This window comes from Chiroxiphia lanceolata, chromosome 2 (assembly GCF_009829145.1).
Source record: "Chiroxiphia lanceolata isolate bChiLan1 chromosome 2, bChiLan1.pri, whole genome shotgun sequence".
In the NCBI taxonomy this organism is placed as follows: domain Eukaryota; kingdom Metazoa; phylum Chordata; class Aves; order Passeriformes; family Pipridae; genus Chiroxiphia; species Chiroxiphia lanceolata.
In genome coordinates this window covers 432,919-460,410 of record NC_045638.1, presented here as the reverse complement: position 1 = coordinate 460,410, position 27,492 = coordinate 432,919, and the positions used below count along the sequence as shown (strand labels likewise).

The 27,492-nt window shown below is 60.0% G+C and overlaps 1 protein-coding gene across 7 annotated transcripts in view; it reads right to left on the bottom strand.

The window, feature by feature from the left end:
* Positions 1-1,037: 1,037 nt before the first annotated feature.
* STIM1 (stromal interaction molecule 1) overlaps positions 1,038-27,492 on the bottom strand; it is a 68,376-nt gene continuing 41,921 nt past the window's right edge. For 5 of the 7 annotated variants that reach the window (XM_032680101.1, XM_032680098.1, XM_032680097.1 and 2 more), the window contains 7 exons: positions 26,865-27,042; positions 23,077-23,254; positions 19,150-19,317; positions 17,628-17,728; positions 15,738-15,973; positions 10,648-11,035; positions 1,038-2,431 (listed from right to left, as the gene is read on the bottom strand). In XM_032680101.1, the coding sequence (XP_032535992.1) occupies positions 1,882-2,431; positions 10,648-11,035; positions 15,738-15,973; positions 17,628-17,728; positions 19,150-19,317; positions 23,077-23,254; positions 26,865-27,042 (1,799 nt within the window). In that variant the 3' untranslated portion in view covers positions 1,038-1,881. Of the gene's footprint in view, positions 2,432-10,647; positions 11,036-13,465; positions 13,547-15,737; positions 15,974-17,627; positions 17,729-19,149; positions 19,318-23,076; positions 23,255-26,864; positions 27,043-27,492 lie in introns of all 7 variants that reach the window. The other 2 variants (XM_032680102.1, XM_032680103.1) reach the window with 2 other exon arrangements.

Sequence of the window (27,492 nt, the reverse complement as noted above, 5' to 3'; positions counted from 1 at the left end):
ACACGAATATATTACTCTGGCATAAAGCAAGGCCCCGGGGGCTCCCAGCATCCCACCCGACTCTTCCTCCCCCCATCGTGCATCCTCCTCTGCCTCGGCAGGAGAAGCCCCCTCCCCACCTCCAGGAGTGGGTGGGATGGTGGCCCAGGGGGCTGGGGATAGAGGGGGTGGGAACAGGGACCCCAGGCTTTGGGGGGTGCTGTGGTGCCAGGGAGCCACCTCGAGGGGGACGGGAGGGGGGCTGGGGGCTCCTCTGGCAGCTCCAGTGCTGAGCCTGGAGGGAGCTGGGTGCAGGGCTGGGGGATGGAGCTCATCCCTGAGGATGGAGCAAGGCGAGGCTCAGGGATGGAGCAGGGCTCATCCCAAGGGATGGAGAAGTGCCCATCCCCAGGGACAGAGCGAGGGTCAGCCCTGGGATGGAGCAGGGCTCATCCCAAGGGACAGGTTCTGCCCAGGGATGGAGGGAGGGTCAGCCCAGGGATGGAGCAGGGCTCATCCCAAGGGACAGGTTCTGCCCAGGGATGGAGGGAGGGTCAGCCCAGGGATGGAGCAGGGCTCATCCCAAGGGACAGATTCTGCCCAGGGGTGGAGGGAGGGTCAGGCTGCTGTCCCAGATGGTGACCCCCTCAGTGGCCGGGGCTGTGCTGGGGGACACCCACTGGGCCGAGGGCTCTGAGCAGCAGGATGTGACCCATGAGGTGCCAGGGGAGGATGGGAGAGCCCCAGAGCCCCGGGGAGTGCCTGGGGACAGGCTGAGACCCATGGCCAGCTGTGCTGGCACCAGGAGGTGGCCCCTGGGCACGGGGGACGCTGCCACACGAGCCTCCTGCACCCACTGCATCCCTCGGGGAGGGCACAGAGCCCCCGGGCTGCTCCAGGGACGGAGCCAGGAGAGCAGAGGGTGTTGTCGGGGGCCTGCCAGCCCAGCCTCTGTCCCCTGCCCTGCAGAACCCTGCTGTGTCCTGCTCCCTCCTCCCGGCCCTGCCAGGCCGGGACAGGGCACACAGGGACAGGAGACGGGCCCTGCTCCCGGACATGATGGCTGGACCTGGCTCTGCTCCAACGCCCCTCGGGGCCGCCCTGCCCTTCGTGTTCCACCCCGGCAGGGTCCGGAGGAGTCCTGGGCACTGGGGAGGGTGCCCAGGGAAGTGAGGCCAAGGCCGGGCGTGGGCTCCTTCCCCCGGGCTCCAGCCCCCCCGGCCGGGCAGAGCAGTGCGGGGACAGCCCCGTGTCCCCTCCCCGAGACCCAGCGGGGCCGCCCCGGCCCGGGCGGGACGTGGGGACCAGGGACACGCGGGGACCTGGGACACGCGAGTACCGGCAGGGGCAGAGTCCTCCCCTGCTCCTGCTTACGCGGAGCTGCTCAGGAGGGGTCCCCCCTCCCGACGGCGAAGCCACGGGGGCCGCGGTGGAAAAGTGACTCGGGGAAAGGAGGGAGAACCGCCGCGACCTGAGTCAGCCCGAGGGGCAGCGCGGGAGCGGCCGCCCCCCCTCCGGCCGGCCTGTGCAAAAGTCGGAGGAGGCAGGAAAAAAAAATCAAGAGTAACGGCGATAAAAAATAAAATAAAAAAACAAAACCACATTGAAACCAAACCCAAAGGCCGCGTGGCTGAGCGGAGCAGGAGTAACTGGAAGCCATGCACAGCAAAGCCGGGAGCGCAGCGGTCGGAGGGCGGGCAGGGAGGGGGGCTGTTCTCCCGGGGGAGCCGGCGGCGGCGCGGCTTTTCTTCTCGGAGATCGGGAAATAAATAAGTTTAAATAGCTCCCCCCGTGCCGGACTCGGGTGCGGAGGGAGGGCGGCGGGTGCCGGGGCCGCGCTGCGTTCCCGGTGCGATCCGGCCCCGGGCCCGGCGGGACGCGCTCCTGGGGGCTCCCCCCCCGCTACTTCTTGGGCTTCTTGAAGATCTTTAGGGGGAACTTTTTCTTGCTCTGGCCGGGGTCAACCTCGTCGCCCGTGAGGCTGCTGTCCTCGTCCCCCGGGCTCTTCTTGGCGGCCAGCTGCGGGATGCGGGTGCTCTTGGCGCCGGGGGGCCGGCAGTCAGAGATGGGGGAGGGGGTGTCGGGGTCGGGGGAGCTGGGGCTGTGCGACCGCGACGAATCCGAGTGGCTGGGCTTGCCGGCCGTCGGGTGGCTGATCTCCCCCAGGCTGGAGGACTTCTCCATGCCGTGGTTCACCATCATCATCTTCTTCATCGCCATGGGGCTCTCGGGCAGCCGCTCCGGCAAAGGCCCCGGCCCGGGGGGCTCCGCGTGCCGGCTGCCGCCGTTGGGGGTGGGCGCGGCGGGGCCCGGGTGGCCGGGGACAGCCTCCTCCACGGAGCGGGTCAGCAGCGTGGGCCGGGCAGCCAGGAGCTTGGGAGCCGAGCTGGGAATACGCTGGTGGTCGCTCAGGTGCGGGATGGAGGAGTCGGAGTCGGAGCGAGTCAAGTCTCTGCGGTGGGAGGGCAGGACAGACGCGTTAGTGCCGCCCGGGCCGGGCTGGTGCCGAGCCCGCACACACGCACACGGGTGTGCGGGATGGAGGGACCCCTCCAGGACTGCAGCCACCCCGGGGAGGGGCAGTGGGGCAGGCACCCACCCCGCTCTGCTCCTCTGTACGAGTGCAGGGGCACCCGCGGGATGGGGGCACCCACGGGACAGGGGCACGCACAGGGACGGGGCACCCCCGGGCCGGGGGGCTCATCCTGCCCGGTGCCAACTTCCAGCACACGGGGCAAAGTTACCCCCAAGTGCAGCCCAAGCACGGGGCTCACCGATGGGGGACGTGAGTACAGGGGGGCAGAAGGGAGCCCACCCCCTCCCCGTGGAGCCCGGTGGGAGCTGGGAGGGTTCCCGGCTCGCCCTGGAGCACCGGTGCCCCCAGAGCTGCAGGACCGGGGGAGCTGCCCCCGAGGGTCCCTCAGCCCTCGCCGGCACCCGCGTGTGCGCCCACCCCCCCCGCCCTCCCCGCACACACAGCCCCGACCCTGTCCCGCTCCGGGCTCAGCCGCTGCCAGCCCCTAATCCCGAGGCAGGAATCAGAGCCCGGCCGTTCCCGCACGAAGCCATGCCCAGCGCGTGCCCCGCAGCGGTTTGTGCCCAGCCTGGTGCCTGCCGGGGATGGCAAAGGGAGCCCGAGGGGCTCCCGGAGCCTCTGTGGAGAGTGGGAGGTGGGAGGGAGGGGGAAATGGCAAGTCACAGCTCACTCCTCCCCGCCGGAGGGGCCGGGGGGTGCTGGCCCCACACCCCCGGGGTCCCTGCACAGCCACCACCCCCATGGCAACACCCGGCACTGCACGGACACCCCTGGCACGGGCACAGGGACGGGGGCACGAGGGGACCCCAAACACAGGAGAGTGGTGTGGAATGGGATGGAAATGGAGAGGAAAACAGCAGAGGACAGAGAAGCAGAAGAGTGAGAAAAGATGGAGCTGCCCAGTTCCTCAGCCCCCCTGGCCCCTGCCCAGACCCCCGGGACAGGGGTCACCAAACCCACCCACACAGCACGAGGAGCCCCCAGAGCCTTCCTACGGTACCACCATGAATAACAGCAATCTGGGAGCAGCAAAAGAGAGGCAAGGCAAGAGCAAACACCCTCAACACAGAGCTGGAAGCTCTGGAGAGACCTCCAGGTTGTAATGGGGAGATGCTCAGGAATCCCAGAATGGTTTGGTTGGGAAGGACTTTAAAGCTCATCCAGTGCCACCCCTGCCACGGGTAGGGACACCTTCCACCAGCCCAGGTTGCTCCAAGCCCCGTCCAACCTGGCCTTGGACACTTCCAGGGATCCAGGGGCAGCCACAGCTTCTCTGGGCAACCTGGGCCAGGGCCTCCCCACCCTCCCAGGGAAGGATTTCTTCCCAGTATTGCATCTAACCCTGTCCTCTGGCAGTGGGAAGCCATTCCCCCTTGTCCCCAGTCCCTCTCCAGCTCTCCTGGAGCCTCTTTAGGTCCTGGAAGGGGCTCTGAGGTGTCCCTGGATCCTTCTCTTCTCCAGGAGAACCCCCCAGCTCTCCCAGCCTGGCTCCATGTCAGAGGGGCTCCAGCCCTGGGAGCAGCTCCGGGGCCTCCTCTGGACTCTCTCCAGCAGCTCCACGTCCTTCCTGTGCTGAGCCCCCAGGGCTGGAGCAGCTCTGCAGGGGGGTCTCACCTGAGGGGGCAGAGGGGCAGTGTGGCAATGGATTGCAGGATCCCCACAGCCCCAGGTCCTTCTCCCCAGTGCTGCTCCCAGTCCATTCTCCCCAGCCCGTGTGCTGGGACTGTCCTGACCCAGCTGCCACTTTGCACGTGGCCTTGCTGAACTCCATGAGCTTGGCACAGTCCCACCTCTCCAGCCTGTCCAGGTCCCTGTGGATGCCCCACCCCTTCCCTCTGGCCTGTGACTGCCCCACACAGTCCCACATCAGAGAGGTGCTGGGGGTGCCCTCGATCCGTGTCCGTGTCACCGATGGAGCCGTTCCACAGTCCCGGGCCCGATCCTGAGGAAGCCACTTGTCCCTGGTGTCCACAGACAGTGGGGGCACACAGAGACCCAGAGTCCCAGCTGTCCCAGCACAGAGTGGCTGTACAGCCAGGGAAGATTCTCCTTGTACTGGAACCGGGTATTTTAACAAAACCCACGGGATAAAGCCGGGCTCTCGTTCACCAGCTCCACAGGAATACACGGAGGACAAGGGGATCCTGAAACCCTGTGGATGGCTGGGATACAGCCCTGGATCCACTGTAGGAGCCCAGCTGTGGAGAACTCCTCTCTTGTCTTCCCCAGAAGCAACAAGCCCCCGGCACTGCTGGGCTGGTCCTTGTCCCCTGCACACGGAGCTGATCCCGCCGATATCCGAGCGCCGGAGCCGCATCCCCGGGTCGGTGGCAGAGGAGAACACAACAATCCGGATGGTGTGAACTCCCTGGCTATTCTGAGGGAGCAGCTGGAGGCTGCCCAAGGCAGACACCTGCCATGGATCCCACGTGTGGAGCCACAGAGCTCCCAAGGCCACAGGCGGGTCCCACAGAAGGTCACTGTCACAGCTGGTGGCCCACAGCCTTCTCTGGGAGAACTGGGAGAACTGGGAACAGCAGCAGCCATGAAACCTGATGGGGCTGAACATGGGGGTGTTTGAGCCAATCCCAGAACCTGGATGCAGATGGGATCCACACACTGGGGCTGGGAGACCTCGGGATGCTGCCAGTGCCTGCAGACAGACCCTGACTGTGACCACAACCTCAGCTCCTTCCCTCCGAGCAATCCAGGGGTCTCTGCTCTGCCCCAGTGTTTCTGGCTTGTGCCAGTGCTTAACACACCTGCAAAGGGGGAACCTGTGCTGGGAACTCCTCTCTGGACACTCCCTGTTCCCTCTCCCAGGGCAGGGGGGTAGAAGCCACCCCATGCACGTGCTGAGCTGTTGGTGAGACACTGCCAGGGCTGAACATCCACTTTCAGAGGCTTGTTTTCTCCACAAATCCCTGGAAAGTGCCCCCTTTCCAGGAAAACAAGGCAGACTGGCTGCAGGGGTTGGCACAGCCTGATGCTGAGCTGGGTCAGCACAGCCAGAAGGAGAGAAGGGAGGCTGTGGGGCAGAACCTTGGCCTGGGAATGGGGTCAGCTGGAGCCAGGACCAGGGGAAGGCGGGATCATCTCCAGGCAGGATCATCACCAAGGAGGTGGGAGAGCCCTGAGGGGTCACAGCATGTCATGGCAGGTCCAGCAACACCTGCTCACTTCAACCTTGTAACTCCACAAAGCATCTTGTCCATGAAATCCAACCCAACCCTTCTGGCTGCCACAGGGATCCGGGCGAGGGTTGGTGAATAAATCCTTTAAAAACAAGCAAGAGAGGGGCAACTACAGAGGGGCAACTACAGCAAAATCTGGATTTTTTTAAACTGAGGTGACCTCAGGGATGTGTGAAGAGGGCGAGTTTTCCCTGCTGAGCTCCAGAGTCTCTCCCTCTGTCCCACAGGTCCTGCAGTTTCCAACCCAGACAGGCCCAAAGCAATCCCACAGTGCTGGCAGCACGTGGAGCAAAGGACACTGGCAGCTGGAGAGCCCTCTCTGCTCCAGGAGGAATTTCTCCCCTGGGAGCAGACACTGGGAACCTGATCCCTGGACAGCTGGTCCCGTGGGAGGTGCAGGAGGAGCAGCAGGAGCAGGTCCTTGGTGACCCCACGGCCGTGTCCCCTCCCAAGGTGGCTCTCCCTGGGCACCTGGGGGTGGTTTGGGGGTTCCATGTCCCCATTCCTGCCGTGGCTGTTGCTGCTGCTCCTGGGATCCCTTCCCTGGGGCAGATGGCAGCACTGTGCCAGGTCCCACCTCGCTGGACCCCTAGTTTGTCTCTGGGCTCCTCATCCGGGGGGACTGAAAGAGCTGATGGGGAATCAGCCCAGGAGGACACAACTCCCAAATATCCCAACGGTCTGAGCTAACCCATTTCATACACAACCCACCCAGCTGTAACTCAGGAATATATTCCTGAGGGACAGAGGGAAATGCAGTGACTGCTGAGCCCAGCACAGTGGCACATCCCCGGGGGGCAGCAGAGCCCAGCCTGCTGTGCCAGGCTCCAGGGACATCCCAGCACATGGCACAGAGCCACCATGGCAGGGACAATCCAAGGGACACCTGACAGACCAGGACACACACACGGGGAGCAGCTGTGGCACCCATGGGCTGATTTTGGGAGCTGAACACCAGCAGCTGGAAACTTCTGCTGGGATTCTCTACAGCACCAAGTGACCCTTTTCCTGGTGGTTCCCACAAGGACAGGGGAGGTTTGCAGGTTTGCATCCACGGGGACAGGATTCCTGGGATCACACTGGCTGTGGCAGGGACGGCAGGAGGAGGGGACACTCCCAAGCCCAGTGCTGGGACAAGAGGGAGCCAAGAGCATTGCCAGGATATTTCCATCATCTTGGGTGAGGCCCAGCTAAGGCCTGGCCTGTATCCCACTGTATCCCTAAGGATTATGCTCCTGAACCAGTATGGCACCTTGTGAGGAGGAAAAGCTGTCCCAGGACACAGCCAGGCCTCGGTGGGATGCCGGGAAAGGGCCCTTCAGAGGAAGCACTTCTGTGGAGCAACAGGAGCCACTGATGGCTCATCCCTCCTGGAAACCTCGGAGCAGAACAGGAAAACACCTGGAGCCTCAGCCTTCCTCCATCCCAGCAGTGCTCACTGCTCTCTTCCCTGGATCCAGCACACCTACACCTACCCAGACAGACCCCAACAGCACTCACCTGCCTGAGGGCAGGAAGGATCCGCTTCCACCCACACCTCCTACCCTGCTCCATGATCCCACCAATCCCACAGATCCCACGGGAGCGCTGCCAATGGGTGGGTGAGAGGATGGCATGGACTGACTGGGCAATGAGGGAGGGTGAGAGGATGGCATGGACTGACTGGGCAAACGAAGCGGAGAGCAAAGCATGGAGTGAGGAAAGCCTGGAGTGCAGGAAGCCTGGGAGCAGAGGGGGAGCAGGGGAAGGGGCAAGAAGAGGATCTGGAACAAACCCCTGGTTTTCCCCAGCCCTGCAGCCCAAGGGGGATTTCTCCAGGGGGTCCCGCTCGGGCACATCCTGGCACAGGGCTGAGGGAAGCCCAGGGGCTGCCCTGGGCAGGGTCTGCTCCCCCAGCCCTCGCTCCTCACCCCTCCCTGCCCTGGGCAGGGTCTGCTCCCCCAGCCCTCGCTCCTCACCCCTCCCTGCCCTGGGCAGGGTCTGCTCCCCCAGCCCTTGCTCCTCACCCCTCCCTGCCCGGAGCATCCCCCGTTCCGGGCTCCTCATCCCATGCCCGGCGTGTGGCACCAGGGCACAAAAGCTTCTCCTAAGGCAAATTCCCAAACGTTCTGTAGGGCTGAGCTCCTGAGCAGCCTCAGTGCAAATCCAACAGCAATTTCCTTCCTTCCACCCTTCGGGAGCTGTGAATTACTCATTTCCCTGGATTCCTGACTCTCTCCCTCCCTTTGCTTTGGCTGCCGCCTCCCTTCCCAGCTGGAGAAGGGCCATGGTGGGGATTTGGTCCTACACTCCCATCTCCACGAGCTCTATCCACCTGAGGCAGGCACTGGCAGCAGAAACCTCTGTGCACACACAGCCCCCTCCAGCCCCTCTCCCCCTGGAATCCCGGGATCCCGCAGCACTCCGGCCCGGAACCGCTCTGACCTTATTTGCGCCGGATCCTCTGAAGCCAATTGCAAAAGAGAAGCAAAGAGTGAGGAGTGGAGGGAGCAGCTCCCTGCCAGGATAACCCAGCAGGACTCCAGAGACAGCGATGCCCAGCCTTTCCCAGGGGAAGGGCTCCTTGGAGCTCCCCCAGCACTGGCACGTGCCCGCTGTGGGAGAGGCCAACGCGCCCCAGCATCCCAACACTCGGGAGGCACCTTCCTGCTACCAAGGGAGCCAGGGATTTGTGGGGCTGTGCTCTGGTCCTTGGAGAGACTCCCTGGAAGGCCTTTCTCAGCCTCCCCAGCTGTCCTGCCTGACTCCCTGGGATGCTGTGGAGCTCCAGGGGTGTCTGGAAGGCCCCAGCACTGGGGATATCAAGGAGAAGGAGCGATCCGTCGGTCACGGCGGCGTTTTTTAGGGATGCATCAAAGCAGGATCTGCTGATGATGCACTTGGATAAAACAATTAACAGCGACAAAACAACATCTTTGGGCACCCAGCTCCTGGTTTCCGCTGTCTGGAATGAGCAGGGATGGATGAGGTGGGGGGAGTCGCTGCTATTGTGTAGCTGGAGCAAATCCCGGGTGAAAGGTTCCCACTGTCATTAATTATCCTGCCTCAGGGGATGGACTTTGCCTTGGGAACAGGGAGAGGACATTCCAGCTGCTGCTGAGGACCAAGGTTAGGCCCCCAGTTATTCCCTCCAAATGACCTCTCAGCACCATTCCTTTCCCTCTCTGGGATCCCCAGACCAGATCCCATTTCCTTCTGCCACTCCTGGGGGTCTGCGGTGTCTCTCACCCGGGCAGGAATTCTGTGTATTACAGGCCTCAGGTGGAAAATAAACACGTTTAAACACCTCTTTTGGACACAGGTCATCAGCCCCAAGGCTCCTGGGATGAGCCCTCCCTTCTGCAGAGCCAGGGAGGCCGATGGAAACAGGGACCAGCAGCATTCCCAGCTCTTACCAGTCTAACTCAGACCACTGTGACTGAGCTCCCATCAGCAGGGATTAATCCAGAGTTTAATTATGCTGCTTCTCATCATCCCCAAACAAACATTTATGAATTAACTGATGCTGCTCTTTAACTCTCCATCGTGGAGCGGGTGCAGGAATTTCCCCCTCAACATTCCAGACTCCAGCACCTGCCTGGGGCTCCTCAGCTTTGAGACACAACTCAGGGAGTGGGTGGAACATCCAGAGCAGAGACTGTGTGAACAAGGTCAGGAGAGATCCCAACACCTGAGGGCAGAGGGACCTGCAGGTAAAGGGATAAGGGGACAACGTGCTGGGATGGACGAAGATCTGATGACTGGGAATGTTGTCCTGCCTGGATAAATAACATGGATGGACATTCCCTCTACCCACTGCCTCACCCAGAGAATTCCAGCCTTCTCCCAGCACTCTGCTCCCCACTGAGGATTAGGAGACTGATTTTAAGTTTGCCAAGGAGAAAGCCTGGAATGGAATTGGAATGGCCTGTCCAGGGTCACAGGCAGCCCCTGGAGGGCAGGAGGACAGGACAGGACAATTCCCTGATGGTCCATCACAGCCCTCCCCCCGCCTGCCCTGAGTGCTGGGACACCCTGAGACACGAGCACACATCCCACTGCTCCTGAGCTGGGGGGATCCAGCACTGCAGGCACACAGCACCTGGAGCTGCTGCATCCATGACCCCGTGGGATGAGGAGCTCCTGGGCCCTGCTCAGACCAAAGCCACCCAAGGAACGGGACCCTCTGCTTGGGGCCCAGAACATTCCTGACCTGGCTGTTGGAGCAGCCCAGTTCAACCAGACAGGACTCCTGCACCTCCCTCACACCAGTAGGTGAATCAGGGGAGCTCAGGCGTTCAGGGGTGTGCAGGACAACCAGGCCCTGGGATCCTCCAGGTCTCCAAAGAGCCAACTCAGAGGGACCAAGCTAAAGCCAGTGATCCAGCAACAGAAGCTCCAACTGCCTCCTCAGACATTCCTTGTCCAAAACACACCCATTCCTCATCCCTGCCAAGCCAGAGTCACTCTGGAACACATTCCTGAGCTGCTGCTTCACCACCTCCTACAACCATCCCCAATTTCACAAACACAGCCTCACGGTCCCACCTGCCACATTCCCTTTGCAGTTTGCTTGTGAAGACCCCAAACAAGTCCAGGCTTCAAACCAGGCCAGGGTTTGATGATCAGTTGTGGTGCCTCCTCAGAGGTGGAACCTGACTTGTTTTGGGATAACCCAGTGCCCGGGAATTCTCATTTGCTCAGCTACAGTGGAACAACAGCACAGCGCCTTGGGAACGGCCCCACTGAGCTCCTGGGTGTGGGGATGGCCCATGGAACACTCCTTGGAGGCTCCAAGGGCTCGGGAGAGCGGTGGGAGGAACAAACAGGCGGATAAACCATGAAATAAAGGCCCAGAGGGAAAGGGCGGGAGCAATGTGGCAGAAAGAGCACCCGGGCAAGCGGCAGCTCCGAGGCCCAGCAGGCAGGAGGCAGCTAGAAAAGAAACAGCAAATATACCCAAAGCTCCCAGTGCGACAGCGAACTCCAGAGGTGACATCAGGAGGGGGCAGGTCGGGGGTGGAGTCCATCTGGAGGAAATAAGAGGTGGTGTGATGGTAATAGACAGGGTGGACATGGCAAGCAGGAGCAGCGGTGGTGGTGGATGAGGAGCAGGAGGTGGAGGAGGTGGAGGCAGGCGATGGGCCGGCGCCGGGCAGGTCGCAGCTGAAGGACTGTCCGGAGGAGAGGCTCTGCATTCGGCGCAGGGACGCTCGGCCCGCCCGGAACGGCGCCGCGGGGCCCGGCTCGGGCTGCCCGGGCACGGAACCCTCTACCAACCTCTGCGATCCGTGGCCGTGCTGGGCGTCCACCAGGCGCTGCCGGACCGTGCTGGGCAGGGCAGGAGCTGCGGGAGACAAAGGACAGGCTGAGGGCACGTCCTGCGGGCCAGGAATGCTGTGCCAGAGCTGCCACCCCCTGGGAATGCTGTGCCAGAGCCACCACCCCCCAGGAATGCTGTGCCAGAGCTGCCACCCCCCGGGAATGCTGTGCCAGAGCCACCACCCCCCAGGAATGCTGTGCCAGAGCTGCCACCCGTGGCACCGGCACTGCCCCACCGCAAGCCAGCAGTTATGCCCATTTAATGCAGAAGTAGCTTTAAGCTGGTGCTGAACATGCTGGATTAATGCCCAGCCCATGGAGAACTCCGACATTCTCGATGGAGGTGCCTCTGAACACCTTATCTGAGCATCTTGCTTGAAGCAGAACCTGGCCGTGGGATTCATCCCACCCAATCAATCCCACCCGGCTCCCAGGGAGCCAAGAACGGGGCACCTCCAGGCCATGAGCCATCCCACCCTCGTGGACACCACGTGGCTCAGGTGGGACCTACACAGCCCAAAACAGGAGCCTGGGGTGAGCAGAGCAGGTCAGTGCTGGCACCCAAAGCTGCCAGGCTGAGCTCCACTCTCAGAGCTCAGCTCTGCTCCCAGTTACACCATCATCATGCCAGTGGAGTGCCAGAGTAAAGCACTGAAATCACAGAATCATAGAAGAGTTGGGAAGGAATTCCTGGCTGGGAGGGTGGGGAGGCCCTGGCCCAGGTTGCCCAGAGAAGCTGTGGCTGCCCCTGGATCCCTGGAAGTGTCCAAGGCCAGGTTGGACGGGGCTTGGAGCAGCCTGGGCTGGTGGAAGGTGTCCCTGCCCATGGCAGGGGTGGCACTGGATGGGCTTTGAGGTCCCTCCCAACCCAAACCTTCTGGAACTCGTGCCTCATTCCTCCACACCTGCAGTGGTGGCTCTGGGCCCAGAGTGGCCTCACCTGCTCCCAGCCTGTTCCATGACCACAGTTCCTCAGCCCCTGCACTCCCTGAGCCCCTGGACCCAGAGCCAAGGGAGGCCCCTTCCCCTGCTCGGAGCCATGGGCACCATCCCCTCCATCAGGCTGAGCATTTCATGGAAAACTGGGGATCCCAGGCCTGCACCCCCAGCCCAGCAGGCTGGCTGTGCTCCAGCCCCTGGCTGTCACCCATACAAGATGTTCCTCCTTTTGCAGGAGATAAGGTGTTCAGCATTGTCCAGGATTTCTTATGTGCATAAGAAATAAATGTACAAATGGGTTAAAAAGGTGCAGAGACAGGAAAGCTCAGAAATGGAAGAAGAGAAGGAGAGCTCCTTTGGGAATGAAGAACCAGCAATCCCTGCTCTGAAAACTCCCAACTGGGACACATGGGGCTCCTCTGACAGAGCAACTCCTTCTGAAGGATCCACAGGGACATATTTCAAGTGGAAAAAGGAATAAGAAGGAATAATTCTGGTAACTTGGCTGTTTCCACATGCCCAGGGTGAATCCCAGCCTCTCCCACTGCTCAGGTTTGCTGCTCCTTGGATCCTACACTCCATCCACGACCCTGTCCCTGCACAGTTTTACACCATCCACTTGCTACTTCAAGACATTTATTCTTCAGCTCCAGAGCTGCAATTCCAGTTTGGGAACCTCACTGTGGGGGCCCACAGGGATCCCCCTGCAGGGGAACTAATTGGGGTGACAGGTTTCTCCTGCAGATTTCTCTTTCCCTTGGGCCACATTTTTTTTCCCTGAGGATTCCCTATTTTTTCCCTGGTGTTCCACTCCTCATTTATTGACTTGACACCTTCCCCCTCTGCACCCTCCTTTTCCATCACTTACCCTGGGATGAGCTCCTGAGCACAGGCTGGGACCTCGCTCCCAAACCCACCATTTCCCTCCAGACACACATTTTGCCAACATTCCCCAAATAACTTGCCCAGCATTCCAAGGAAAACCCCTAATGGCATGGCCGGGGCTGGTGCACACCCTCCTGCTCCATCCTGAGGGAAAGGATTCCAGCCCAACCCAGGAAGCTGTGTGCCATCCCCAGGGCATCAGGGCACCGGGGCACAGGTTGCCCTAAGAGGTGGCACTGCTCAGTGCACTGAAGGATTCCAAGGGAACACGGCACAGAGGGATGGGGGAGCCCTGCTGGCGGCCGGGAAGGAGGTGGGATGGGAAAGGGAGCGTTGTCACCTCCTCCTGGCCTCACCTGGATCCTGCATCTCCTCTTCAGGGGTAGAACCCAGTGAACCCAACCCTCCAGAACCCCTAACTGCACCCAGGACACGTGAGAGCTGAGCTGGGATTCTTCTTCATCCCACCAGACTCCTCCCGGGTTAGTGCAGGAGCCGCCGGCTCAGTGAGGAGACATTAATTCATTAGTGCCCCGTGCCAGAAAGGTGGAAAATCGGTGGATGTATTTTAGTCCAGAAAAAGGCCAGAGGGCAGATGAAAAAATGACAATAAAACTGAAGAGAACCAAACCAGGGTATTTCCAGAGGGACTGATCCTCCGAGGACAGCGAGGAGCGGTCGCTGAAGCGGCGCCCGAAAAGCCAGGCTGCATCTGGGGGGGCAGCCAGGGGGGAACAGGAGAGAGAGACATGGGATTTACTGGGACAGGCACCACAGGGGGTCACAACACATCTGGGCAGGGGGAACTCGGCACTGCTCTCCTGAAGCAGGGCTGGTACACAGAGAAAGGAAAATCCTCCAGGGACGGGCTCCCTCGCCTGGGAATTCGGGTGCCCAGAGCTTGGCATCACCTGCAGGGAGGGGGGCAGGACAGGGGGCAGGGGCACGGGCAGAGGGGTGGGAAGGGAGGAGGGCAGGGTCACTGCTCAGCTCTGGGATGATGGAACTGGAAGTGCTCCCTGGAAAAGTCTTGAGGAGTCTCGAGCACGGGGAAGCTGAGGCTGGAATGGGGGCTGAAGGCTCAGCCTGGCCCAGCTCGTGGAGCTCACGCCCTCAAGAGCTGCTCAGGTGTCCCTTGGGACTGTTCCCAAACATCCCTGCCATCAGTGCCCAGCTCGGGGCTGTGCCAGGGCTCTGGCAGAGCTTCCAGCTCGGATTCCCACGGGGACTGGGGACCCCACACACCAGGAGCTCACCATTCCCTGAGGCTTCAGTGGCCCCCAGGACACCTGACCCCACAAACCACCAGCTCCAACCCCACAGCTGCTGAGCCCCAGGAACACACAGGTACCCCTGGTCCTCCTACCCTCATCCAGATCCTCCTGCTCTCATCCAGATCCTCCTGCCCTATCCCAATCCTCCTGCCCTACCCAAATCCCCCGTGCTCTGCCTTCCCCCCCATTGCCCCAGGTCCCACCTCAGCACCTGCCTCCAGACCTGCTCCAGACCTTCCCAGCACCAACCCAGAGCCCCACGCACAAGGGGCACGTGGCCATGGCAGACATGGTGCCAACCATGAGACTATTCTGCTCCTCCCTCCACCTTCTGCTCCCCTAAACAGCCCTGGCTTGGATTAAATCCTCCAGGGTTGCCCAGAGAAGCTGTGACTGCCCCATCCCTGGAAGTGTCCAAGGCCAGGTTGGATGGGAAGGTGTCCCTGCCCATGGCAGGGGCTGGGGCTGGGGGGGCTTTAAGGTCTTTCCCAACCCAAACCTTCTGTGATTCCAGGATTCTGTGGAAGTGACAAAGAGGGACAGGATGTCCCCCTTCATGACCACAAGAGGTGGGAACTGGGGGTTCAGCCTCTGCTCCAGGAAATGTTTAGCAGGTCCCCGAGGGTGGCAGGATGCTGTGGGATGCAGGTCCAGCTGTGCCTGAGGAGAGGGTGGCCCCGAGTCCTCTAAATCCCAAAAAATGCTCAGGCCAAGGGGACATGGGGACAATCCCTTTTCCTGTCCCACTGCCCTGTCAGCCCAAGCCTTTGGGTGGGTTTTATGGTAAATGCTTAAATTCAGTGAGTTGACCAAAACAGCACAGAGAGGATGCAACAACGATTAATAATCTCTACATTACCAGGTTCAATAATCCATAAATGACCAGTTCCGATGGAATTAAGAGGCTCCCAAAAACCTGGAGTCTGGCCTGAATGGACCTTCCTGACCCTGAACAACCAGTTTTGGTCTTTGGGAGTTTAAAACCCAGCTGGAATCAACCAATAACTCCTCATGGGTGTGAACTATGGATCCAGGTCTGGCCCGTGTCGCAGCCCCCAGCAGGCACAGCCCCCCAGCTCAGAGGGACCACTGAGGCACAGTCCTCCTGATCACAGAGACCACCCAGACCCAGACACAGACCCACAGCTCCCAGGGACCCCACAGACACAGCCTCAGCTCAGAGGGACCCCACAGACACAACCTCAGCCTTCAAGGCCCACCCAGACACAGCCCCAGCTCCCAGGGACCTCACAGACACAACTTCAGCCCCCAAGGACCCCACAGCCCACAGACACAGTCCCCCAGCTCACAGGGACCCCACAGACACAGCCCCAGCTCAGAGGGACCACCCAGACACAGTCACCCAGCCCAGAGGGACCCCACAGCCCCAGCCCCAGCTCAGAGGGACCACTGAGGCACAGTCCTCCTGATCACAGAGACCACCCAGACCCCAGACACAGCCCCCCAGCTCACAGGGACCCACAGACCCAGCCCCCAGCTCAGAGGGACCCCACAGACACAGTCCCCCAGCCCAGAGGGCCCCCCCAGCCCCAGCCCCAGCCCCAGCCCAGAGGGTCTCCCCAGACACAGCCCCAGTCCCAGCAGCCCCTGTCAGCCCGGCCCACATACATTGGATGGACATGGGGGACACGATCTCCTCGTCCAGGTCGTCCACGTCGTCGGTCATGATGAAGTGGGAGGGGTTGGGCCGGGGGGTGCCCACCCAGCCGGGGTCGATGTTGAGGGCCGAGGCCAGGCTGTGCAGCCCCGGGTTGTTGACGATCTGGAAGCCGCAGAGCAGCTCGATCTGCTGCCAGCGGTGCAGCCGCTCCCGCAGCGCCGCCGTCACCTCGCTCAGGGCCTGCCTGCGGGGGGGTGGCACAGTGAGGGACACCACAGACAGCACAGAGCACAGAGCAGGGAGCCAGGGACCACGGGGGGACACCCCAGACAGCCCCCAGCATAGAGAGGGGAGCCAGGGACTGTGGAGGGACACCCCAGACAGCCCAGACCACAGAGAGGGGAGCCAGGGACCATGGGGAAGGGTAGGGAGTGAGGGGACACCCCAGACAGCCAGGGACCATGGGGGGACACCCCAGACAGCCCACAGCACAGAGCAGGGGGCCAGGGACCATGGGGGAGTGTAGGGAGTGAGGGGAGACATCCCAGAGAGCCCACAGCACAGAGCAGGGGGCCAGGGACTGTGGGGGGACACCCCAGAGAGCCCACAGCACAGAGCAGGGAGCCAGGGACCGTGGGGCGACACCCCAGACAGTCCAGACCACAGAGAGGGGAGCCAGGGACCATGGGGAAGGGTAGGGAGTGAGGGGACACCCCAGACAGCCCACAGCACAGAGAGGGGAGCCGGGGACTGTGGGGGGACACCCCAAAAGCCCACAGCACAGAGAGGGGAGCCAGGGACTGTGGGGGGACACCCCAAAAGCCCACAGCACAGAGAGGGGAGCCAGGGACTGTGGGGGGACACCCCAAAAGCCCACAGCACAGAGAGGGGAGCCAGGGACTGTGGGGGGACACCCCAAAAGCCCACAGCACAGAGAGGGGAGCCAGGGACCATGGGGGGACACCCCAGACAGCCCAGACCACAGAGCAGGGAGTCAGGGACCACGGGAGAGTGTAAGGAGTGAGGGGAGACACCCCAACAGCCCACAGCACAGAGCAGGGAGCCAGGGACCATGGGGAAGGGTAGGGAGTGAGGGGACACCCCAGACAGCCCACAGCACAGAGAGGGGAGCCAGGGACCACGGGGGGACACCCCAGACAGCCCACAGCACAGAGCAGGGAGCCAGGGACCGTGGGGGGACACCCCAGAGAACCCACAGCACAGAGACGGGAGCCAGGGACTGTGGAGAAGGGCAGGGAGTGAGGGGAGACACCCCTCAAACTATCCTAAATAAAAGAGTCCTGGGGCCCAGCTTTGTATCCAAAACTTGAGGCACTTTTTATTCCACTTCCAGGAATGAGGGAATTAAAAAACTCAGCGACGACTGAAATATCCAGGGATAATGACAAGGGGGGATGGCTTCCCACTGCCAGAGGGAATGGATAGATGGGATACCAGGAAGGAGTTCTTCCCTCTGAGGTTGGCAAGGCCCAGGTTGCCCAGGGAAGCTGTGGCTGCCCCTGGATCCCTGGAAGTGTCCAAGGCCAGGTTGGACGGGGCTTGGAGCAACCTGGGCTGGTGGAAGGTGTGGAACAAAATAATCCTTAAAATCCCCCCCAACCCAACCCATTCCATGATTAAACATTCTGCAACCTCCCAAAACCTCATTTTGATAGGACTCTTAATTGCTCCACATAACTGTGATCCCTTGTTTCTCACAGGTAAAATTAAAAGGTTACTGATGACAAGGAGCAAGTCCAACCCCAGGCCACCAAAGTCAGGAAAAGTTCAGCCAAATGAGCCCAAAGCCCCTGCCCAGGTGCCAGGACACCCAGCCCATGGCACAGGAGGGAGGGAGGAGGGAGGCAGGGCCGAGGGAGGGGTCACCACACACTCACTTTGCAGTTAAGATCTTGTGATCCACGTCGTCCAGGGAGGAGCTGTGAGCGACGTGGAACGTCCCAAACAGTGTGTTCCGCTTCTTCTTGATCTTCTCAGCCTGGAATATCAACAGAGAAGGGTCACAGGATGAAGATGACCTGCTGTCTCCTCCAGGACATGAACATCCTGGATGGGCTGGGACAGGAACAGTCCCTGCAGCCGCCTGCACATGTGGGAACAGCGGGAATGGGACTGAGGGATGTCATTCCCTTGGCACGGGGGCGAGCAGTTCACCATGCCCCCTTCTCCCAGCTTCCCAAAAATCAGAGGGAACCGAACTGAAGAGAGAGAACTCTGAGGGCAGGGGTGGAGTCCCCATCCCTGGAGGGATTTAACAGTCCTGTGGATGTGGCACCTGGGGACATGGGGCAGTGGTGGTCGTGGCAGTGCTGGGGGAATGGGTGCACTTAAAGGTCTCTGAGGGCTTTCCAAACCCAAACCATTCCATGACTCCATGAACCAGGCACCTCACTCAGTGAAGGGCCCTCATAAAGCCTTGGCTTGTCTTTCCCATGAGCACCCAACACACCCCAGTGATGCCCTTGGGCAAGGTTTTTGGTTTGAGGTTGGTTTTGTGCCACTGTATTAGAAAAAAAAGCCTCAATCCACAGGTCTTCAGTTCCCAGCTCCAGGGGGAGCTTTGGGACTTGGGGAAGCCAAGGATGTGGATGTGAGAACTGACACAGCCCAAGGAAACCTGTTGAAATGCTAGAATGCTCCCAATAAAGGAAGATTAAGGCAGACAGATTTCCCTCCCTGCCAGCCCTGCAGGTTGTGTATGGCCATGGAGACAGGGACATGTTACAACAGTGGGGCTGGCACACAAAGCCCAGGGAATGGGAATGCAGCAGTGATTCACCCCATGGATGGCAGCTCATCCTGGGATTTCACTGCCTGGGCATGTCCAGCCCCTGGAGCAGGGATTAGGCTAAAGAGGTGCAAAGCCTCCTGCTCACTGACTGCCCAGGGCAGCAATCCCTGTCCCACACCTTCCCAAGGCTCCAGTCACATCCAGCCAAGCCCTGCCCAGCCAAGAGCCTGCGGCTCATCATCCTCCTCCTCCTCAGCCCTGTCACACCTCAGGGAAGGTTTGGGCTGCACTTTTAAAAAATGCAAATTCAGGGCATGGAAAAAGAAACTGCCTTTGACCTGAAGGAGGGCAGGGTTAGATGGGATATTGGGAAGGAATTCCTGGCTGGGAGGGTGGGGAGGCCCTGGCCCAGGTTGGCCAGAGAAGCTGTGGCTGCCCCTGGATCCCTGGAAGTGTCCAAGGCCAGGTTGGACAGGGCCTGGAGCAGCCTGGGCTCAACAACCCCCTGGCAGGGGGTGGCACTGGATGGACTTAAGGTCCCTCCCAAGCCAATCCATTGTGGGATTCTGTGATTCCATGAAACAAAGAAGGTGCAGAGAAACCAAACTGTGCAGGTTCCACCCCCAACCCCTGCCGTGGGCCCGGGACGAGGACGGTGCAACTCTCACCCCTTCCTTGGCCACCAGCAGCTGCTTCTCCGCGTTCTGCTTCTTGATGTTGTAGTACTGGACCTCCACCTCGTGGGTCAGCTGGAGCCACTTCTGCAGGGCCTCGGGGGCAGCCCAGCTGCAGTGGGACTCCAGCTCCTTCTCCGCGTTCTTCAGCGCCATGCGGACCTGCAGGGGAGCGCCGGGATGGACACGCTGCCCTCCCACAGCTCAGCCCACCCCTGCCTGCCAACCCGCCCCTTCCAAGGCACCAAAGCGAGGACAGAAGTCCCCACACAGCCCCATCCCTGGCAGGGCAGCAGCAGAGGTCCTCAGCAGAGGTCCTCGGGAGGAGCGGTGGCATCCTGGACCGCGGGCAGGGGAGGGAGCGCAGCCACCCACAGACCAGGCTGCTGCTCCGAGCACCAGAACCACCTACAGACAACTCCTTTCATCCTACAGCTGAGCTCCTGCCTCAGAAATTCCCAGCCAGCACGATGCTGTGCTCCCTCTCGACCCCTCCATGCCAGCTCCTCTGCCACCAACCCCAGGAACACCCAGTAGAGCCCACAGCACAGCGCACGAGGGAGCTAAAGGAGAGCTGGGCTGGAGGGGAGGACGCTCAGGGTGTTTATTGCAGCCTCCAGACACCCCTGCAGAGCTCCCTGCCTGTGTGTAAATCCCATGGATCCTCCCCTGGAGGCAGCATCCCTGACAGCATCCCTGTCTCACCCAGCTCCCAGCCAAGCACAGGGAGCTCGTCAGGAGACACTTCCAGGCTGGAGCAAGTGAAGCAATATTTAGACACAAAGCATGTGCTGCTGGTCAGGAAAGGAACAGCACGGTTGGAATCAGCCTTTCCTGGGGTCTCTCATTCCCCCAGCCCAGGCTCCCACACCCTGACTCATCCCAGAGAAGGGAGAAGGTACAGGATTAGAAGGAAGTGGGTGAGAAGCCAGTTGAGGACACCCCAACGTCACAGGAAAGCCTTTAGTGCTGGAGACCATCAAGGATTAACTCTTCCCTTCCCCTGCCCATGGTGTGGAGAGGCTTTGGCACACCTGGAGCTGACACAAGCCCTGCAGGAAGTGAACACTGGAGGGATGCAAGGATGGGAATGCGATCCCGGGACAGCCCCATCCATGGCTGGGACTCCCCTGCCCCCTGAGCCCCCAAGGCTCGGGGGGTTGCCTGGTCTTACACTGTCCAACCTGGTCTTACACTGTCCAACCTGGTCTTACACTGTCCAACCTGGTTTTACACTGTCCAAACCTGGTTTTACACTGTCCAACCTGGTCTTACACTGTCCAACCTGGTTTTACACTGTCCCACAGTTTCCTGGCTGCCACCCCCCCCCCCAGAGCAGCTCTCGGAGCATTCCCTGCTCCCGCTCATCCCATCCCACGGGCACAGCCCTTCCCCTCACGTGGTGGGCGGACGGGAGAAGCGTTTTTTAAAGGATTGCTCAGACTTGGATCTCTTCCCTCAGCGTGTTATTTAACTCGGTCACGTCTCACCCAGCCCACGGCTGTGATTCCTAAGGAGCCCAAAGGCCCAGGTTACAGGCCTGAAATCCCAGAGTTTATCCTGAAGGAAGGTCCATCGGGGAGGCACCGCACACAGGAGGTCAAGCACTCCCTCCACATGGGTGGGATTTGGGCTCGTTGAGTACAAAACTGCCTGAATCAGTCCCAGAGTTCCAAATTCACAACAGCAGATCCCAGGTTTTTCCTGGTTTTTCCCCAAGTGCTGCTTCCACCACAGAGGAACTCTGACCACCAACCACAAGCATCTGGGATCTGGGAATATGGAGAATAAGTGGGCAGGAAATCTGGCACTGGGTGTTTGGGGTACAGGAGTGCTCAAAACACAGGAACAATGTTTTTAGGGAATGGTGGGAAGGGGAAGTGGTGTGGAACAACAGGCAATGGACCAGTGGTTGAGAGGAGGGTCTACAACCCAAACCCTCTCGGTTCTGCAGGGAATCAGTGCAAACAGGAGCTGGTTTGTGTGTGTCCATTCTCCTGGGAACATGTCTGAGATCCCATTTGGATCACTAAGAATCCCTTTGCTCTGGGACAGGCTGGGAGAGCTGGGGGGGGTTCACCTGGAGAAGAGAAGGATCCAGGGAGACCTGAGAGCCCCTTCCAGGGCCTAAAGGGGCTTCAGGAGAGCTGGAGAGGGACTGGGGACAAGGGATGGAGGGACAGCACACAGGGAATGGCTTCCCACTGCCAGAGGGCAGAGTTAGATGGGATACTGGGAAGAAATTCCCTGGGAGGGTGGGGAGGCCCTGGCCCAGGTTGCCCAGAGAAGCTGTGGCTGCCCCTGGATCCTTGGAAGTGTCCAAGGCCAGGTTGGACGGGGCTTGGAGCAACCTGGGCTGGTGGAAGGTGTCCCTGCCCATGGCAGGGGTGGCACTGGATGGGCTTTGAGGTCCCTTCCAACCCAAACCAGTCTGGGATTCCATTCTGTGATTCTCTCAGTGTCCTCCAGGTCTGCAGCCCCACTGGGGTCGTGGTCTGGGGGAGGGTGACTCAGCAAGGAGAGGGTTGGATGGACATCCCAGGAACACGACTCCAGCAGGGTGTGTGGGATGTGTCACTTCAGTGACAGGAACCACCTGGGGCAGTGGAAGGTCTTGGCTGATATTCCCTGGGATCAGGGAATACGGTGACCTGGGAGGAGCTGTGGGGTCAGTGGGGGTGGCTGGTTAATGCCAGGTGTGTCCTGGGGCTGCTGGGTGGTGCTGGGGTTACATCACACGGTGGGTCAGGGGGACACTCCGTACTCACCCCGCCGCCCTCCCGACGGACACTGCGGAACAACAGAGGCACGTCAGCTCCTGCTCTGGGAATGAGGGGAGCTGGCAGGGGCACCTGGGCTTCTCTAGAGCCAGGAGCTGGCTGGGAACGTGGGCTGGGGGTACCTGAGCCCACCAGCCCTGTCTGATGGCCCAAAACACAGGGACCCAGCTCCTGTTCGTGTCAGGACGGACGTCCCAGTGCCTCTCCTGAAATGGAGCTCAGTGACCTTGTGGAGAGGCTGGACAGCCACTTAGGAGGGAGGAAGGATGTTGGATCAGGAGAGCAAGGCTGGAAACAGTCACCTTCAGGTCTCTGGGCTGTTGCTGCTCCAGGCAGGAAGGGAATTTGCTGTTGGCACACCTGGCTGTGCTGCCCCACGGCTCCCGGGACACTTGGTCCTCCGTTGCCAGTGGAAACCCTGGATTCTTGCCTCGTTTTCTTCCCCATCCTCCATGGTAGCAAAAAAGCTTGGGCACAGTCAGGAGGATGTGCCAACTGCCTCGGAATAGCCAAGGACCTTGCCTGGCTCCTGCAGTCCTGGCTCACACAGCTTCACTTTACACTGATCTGGAGCTTAAAGTCAGGTAGGAATTGTCCCTCAGGTGAGACAGGAAACAGCTCCTGGAACTGTGGGTTTGGACTTTCTTGTAGGTTTGGGGAGGTTTACGTTGGATATTGGGAAAATTTCTTCATGGAGAGGGCTGTCCAGGGAGGTGGTGGAGTCCCCATCCCTGTGGGGATTTAACAGCCATGTCCATGTGGCACCTGGGGACATGGTCAGTGGTGGCCTTGGCAGGGCTGGGGCATGGTTGGATTCCACAACTCCGTGGTTGGACTCTACAGTCTCCAAGGGCATTCCCAACCCAAACTTTACACACTTCCCTGACACACAAGAAAGCATGGAAAGCACAACCAAACTCCTTCTAAATCTCTCCTAAAACCACGGATACAAAAAGAGAAAGACCTTATGATTTGCAGAGGGAGAATTCCCAGAGGGTGCAGCTCCAGGGCAAGGCAACACCTCTCCTGCTGCTGGTGCCAACCTGAACACTCAGTTCCCTGATTTTCCTGAGGGAAGAAGGCCCTGCTGGCCTGGCTGACACCCCCCCAGTGGCAGCACATCCCCCCCGTGTCCCCTCACCTGCTCCAGCTCCTGCTCCGCATATTTCTGGCGGCTGAGCTCGTTCTCGGTGCCCTCGCGCAGCTCCCGCAGCCGGTGGGCCTCCTGCTTGGCCATGCTGATCTCGTCCTGCAGCTTCTTCTCCAGGTGCACCTTCTCCACCTCCACGGAGCGATGCTCCTCCTGCGCCTTCTGCAGCCTGGAACACACACAGGGACGGGGCTGGGCTGGGCTGGGCTCTGTGGCCACGGGTGAGGAGCCCCCGGGGCAGGGGCTGCCCCCACAGCCCAGCCCTGCCCTCATCTCTGCCCAGCCCTGCCCTCATCTGCCCTCATCTCTGCCCAGTTCTGCCCTCACCTCTGCCCAGCCCTGCCCTCATCTGCCCTCATCTCTGCCCAGCCCTGCCCTCATCTGCCCCGTGCTCACGGCAACACACACCTGGAGGGGCAAGGACAAAGCGTTCGGGAGGAAATTAAATTTGTCAACTGCTCAGCTTTGCTCATTTATTGAATGCTCAGGATGCATTTTCTTCATTTTCCAGAGCGCATCCGGATTTCCTTTAATAAGCCTCAAATTGAGTTTTTGGCGTTTTCCAAAAGTGAAAACTTTGTTAAAGCAGAGGAGGGGCAGATCTGCCTGAGCAGGTCTGACCACCCAGAGGGGGTGGCTCCCTGTTCCCCTCTCAAAAGCCTTCAAATTCGGACACGTCTTAATCCTGCCTGGAAGTTCTGATTTTTCCTCACGCCAGCCCTGCCAGCCCCTCCCCAAACCTGACCTGCCCCTCCCCAGCTGGAGGCCCAGGCCCTCAGTGACCAGTGACTCTCCCAGGAATTGTCCCTCCCATGCCAGGCAGGCTCTGCCCGGGCTGTTCTGCTGGCCCTGGATTAGGATTAGGGTTAGGATTAGGATTAGTCCCCACTCCAGGCCCAGCCCAGAGCCTGCGTGGTGTCCCCAGGGAGCCACATGGGGTGGCTCTGCCATGGACCCTGTCAGTCTCTCCCACCCCTGGTGATTTTTAGGATTCTACTGAATTGTTAATAACAGAGGCTGATTTTCCAACTGTGCTCATCTGTGCCTGGTCCATCTCGGGAGCCAGACAGGTCCTGGCAGCCCCAGAGGTGTGAAACTCGATGGTTTTATGGCCCAAGATGGTCCCCAGTCACCATCTCACCCATGAGACCTTCTCTGCAACAAGCCTCAAATCCCAGAGGGCCCCTCTCCAGGGCAGCTCCCTGAGTCCCTGTACCAGGAAGGTGTCATCCAGGTGTTTTAGGAATCTCCTGGACCTATCCCAGCTGTGTGGTGTTCCCAGGTAACACCCAAGGACAGGGTGGTTAGGTTGGAGGTGTCCCTCAGATCCTTAAACAATAATTCCTTGGAGTCCTGGCTGGGTGGCCCAGAGCAGCCTCCCATGATGACATCTGGGCCATCTGTCCCTCAATCATGGAATCACAGAGTGCTTTGGGTTGGGAGGGACCCCAAAGATCCTCCAGTGCCACCCCTGCCATGGGCAGGGACACCTTCCACCAGCCCAGGTTGCTCCAAGCCCCATCCAACCTGGCCTTGGACACTTCCAGGGATCCAGGGGCAGCCACGGCTGCTCTGGGTCTTTTGGGGCTCACAATCCAGGTGCTGATTTTCCATACAATCCACACATCTTCAATACAGCCCTTCCCACACGTTCAGGCATCAGTGGGATGTGCCAAGACATCATGCGTCATTTAATGGACTGGGAAGTGTCACTGCTGAAGGATGTTCTCAAAGGTATTTGAAGATGAATAAAAAACAGGCTTTTGTGTCAACATTCCCAACTCCTCAAGACCATTTCTGAGCTGTTCAGCAAATCACAGCACCAGGCACTGGAGAGGCATCCCTGAGCCTTCCTGAGCTCTGCTCAGCACTGAGCTTCACTCAGCCAGGGAAGGAGGGGCCTTCAGGCTCTGGAAAAAAAGCTTCTGAGCAGAACTTCAGCACAACTTCTCCACAGGTCCAGCAGAACTGGTGCTGCCCAGAGTTTGATGGTCCCACGGCGGCTGAGGACCACAACTGAACCTTGCTGGGGCCAAGGAGTGAGGAACTGAAGGAGTATTTGAAGTATTTCCCCTCAAGGGGCCTCACCAGGTCCCCAATTCACCTCCCACCCCTTGAGCTCGGTGCCCTCGGTGGAGGACGAGCCCTCCCAGCTGCTCTGGCTTAAGGCTTCAGGCTCCAGCTAAGCCGGGCACAAGTGGTTTTGTGTTTCTTCCTATCGGAAGTTAAGAACTTCCCAGGAACAGCTCCTTGTTTACGAGGCTCCCAAGGTCATTCCCACGGGCACATTCCCCGCAGCCCCTCGGTCTGGAGCTCTGAGGTGACACCGCTGAGGCCTCCTGGCCTGGACACAGCGCTGCTGCTGTGGGACATGCATGTGGAAAAGGCATTCCTGTGTCCTTCTGGATGCAGGAAAAATAAACCAATCTTTCTTTGGGAGTGTTTCCAACCTGTAACTCCTGGAGTCCCTGTGGAACCAGCTGTGGATTGGAGCCGGCAGAGGGGAAATGCACTTTGGCTCCAGGTCACACCCTGTGGTGGCACCACCCCAGTGTGGCATCGTCCCCTGGGTGCTCTCAGGTGTCTGCTCTCCTCACACACACAGCTGGTACCACCACACTGGAGGAAGAGGAGCCTTTCCAGCAGCACTCACGGGTGGGACAATTCCCTGAGGACATCATGAGCACACGGGCAAGGAACCAGGCTGCAGGCTGGGGGGACACATTCCAAACACTGGGCTCTCTGCAGGTCTCCAGCTGGACATCCTCGGGATCCCAGGGCTTGCACAGGTCAGTCATTGCCCCCCCACGACTGGCCAGGATGGGTATCTGGGGTTGGGCTCCATGTTCCAGTGGGAACACAACCATCACCCTATGTGGCAGTCAAATCAAGCTTTATCCTCCAAAACTACACTCAAACCTCCTGGGAAGCAGCTCCAGCCCCAGACTGTCACTCTCTGCTATTTGCTTAATCTGCCCCTAAAATATCTGCTGCCAAAAGACCCCCCAGGTTTGTCATCCCCAAGGGTGAAGACTCTTCTCTGTCCCAGAAAAGGGAGGATGATCCAAACCAAGGAGTGACAGGGTCTGGAGAGGAGCCCCTGCAGGTCCCTCCTGCTCACTCAGGGGGGAGCAGCTGGGGGGATTCTGCCCCTCTGCCCTGCCCAGGTGAGACCCCCCCTGCAGAGCTGCCTCCAGCTGAGGAGACCTCAGAGCCCCTTCCAGGGCCTAAAGGGGCTCCAGGAGAGCTGGAGAGGGACTGGGGACAAGGGATGGAGGGACAGGACAAGGGGGAACCACCAGAGGGCAGGATTAGATGGGATATTGGGAAGGAATCCTTCCCTGGGAGGGTGGGGAGCCCCTGGCACAGGCTGTCCAGGGGAGCTGTGGCTGCCCCATCCCTGAAGAGTCCAAGGCCAGGTTGAACAGGACTTGGAGCAACCTGGGCTAGTGGAAGGTGTCCCTGCCCGTGGACTGGATGAGTTTTAAGGTCCTTCCCAACCCAAACCATTCCATGGTTCTCTGACTCTGTGGAGGAACAGGCCAGGTGAACATGCACACACCTTTAAACACAGCCTAGGAAGTGAACCCCTGCAGGAGTCCAGCACCCATCCGAGCTCTGGAGGCTGCTGGCAGCTTCTGCAGGTCCCTCAGGAATGGTCTGACTCTGTATGAGGCACCACAACAGCTAAAAACAGTATTTTCTGAAATCTAAAGGAATAAGGACCTTGCAGGAAGTGACAGCTGAGAGCTCCAGCTGGGTGGACACACAGAACCTACCGCTCCTGAAGGTCGTGGAGAGACTGCTCAGCTCTGTGGAGACCCTCCAGGTCCTTCATCATCTTCTTCATGTGCTCCTTGGAGTAGCGGTTCTGGATGTAGGCGAACCAGCAGCCGCCCACCCCGATGACGATGGACACCACCAGCATGAAATCCTTCAGGTGGTTGTGTCGGGTCACTGGAAGAGACCAGAGACACTCCTGAACTCCAGGGAACACAAGGACTCACTCCCAAATCCTTCGACTGCACCGGAGCGGGACAGGAGAACTCGGGACAGCTCTAGGAAGAACTGTGGCCCAGGACTCACAAAGGGAAGGAGCTACTTTGGTGTCTAAGGGGAACACCAGAGGGTTCACACCATTCATTCAATTTGGAGACACACACAAAGAAAAGAAGCTGAAATTCCAAATCTTACAGCTCTGATTTGCCTGGCAACAGGTGGTACAGCAGGGACCCCACCCAGGAACCCCCTGAAGAGCTGTGCTCTCCCAGGGCAGCACAGGCAACACTGAGTACAAGGATAAGCAAGATCAGTAAGAGCCAAGAAGGAAACAATTTGAAAGAATAAACTGAAGGAACACAGCTGTGATCCCAGAGCTTCTGGGGCAGCACAAGTATCAAACTGCCA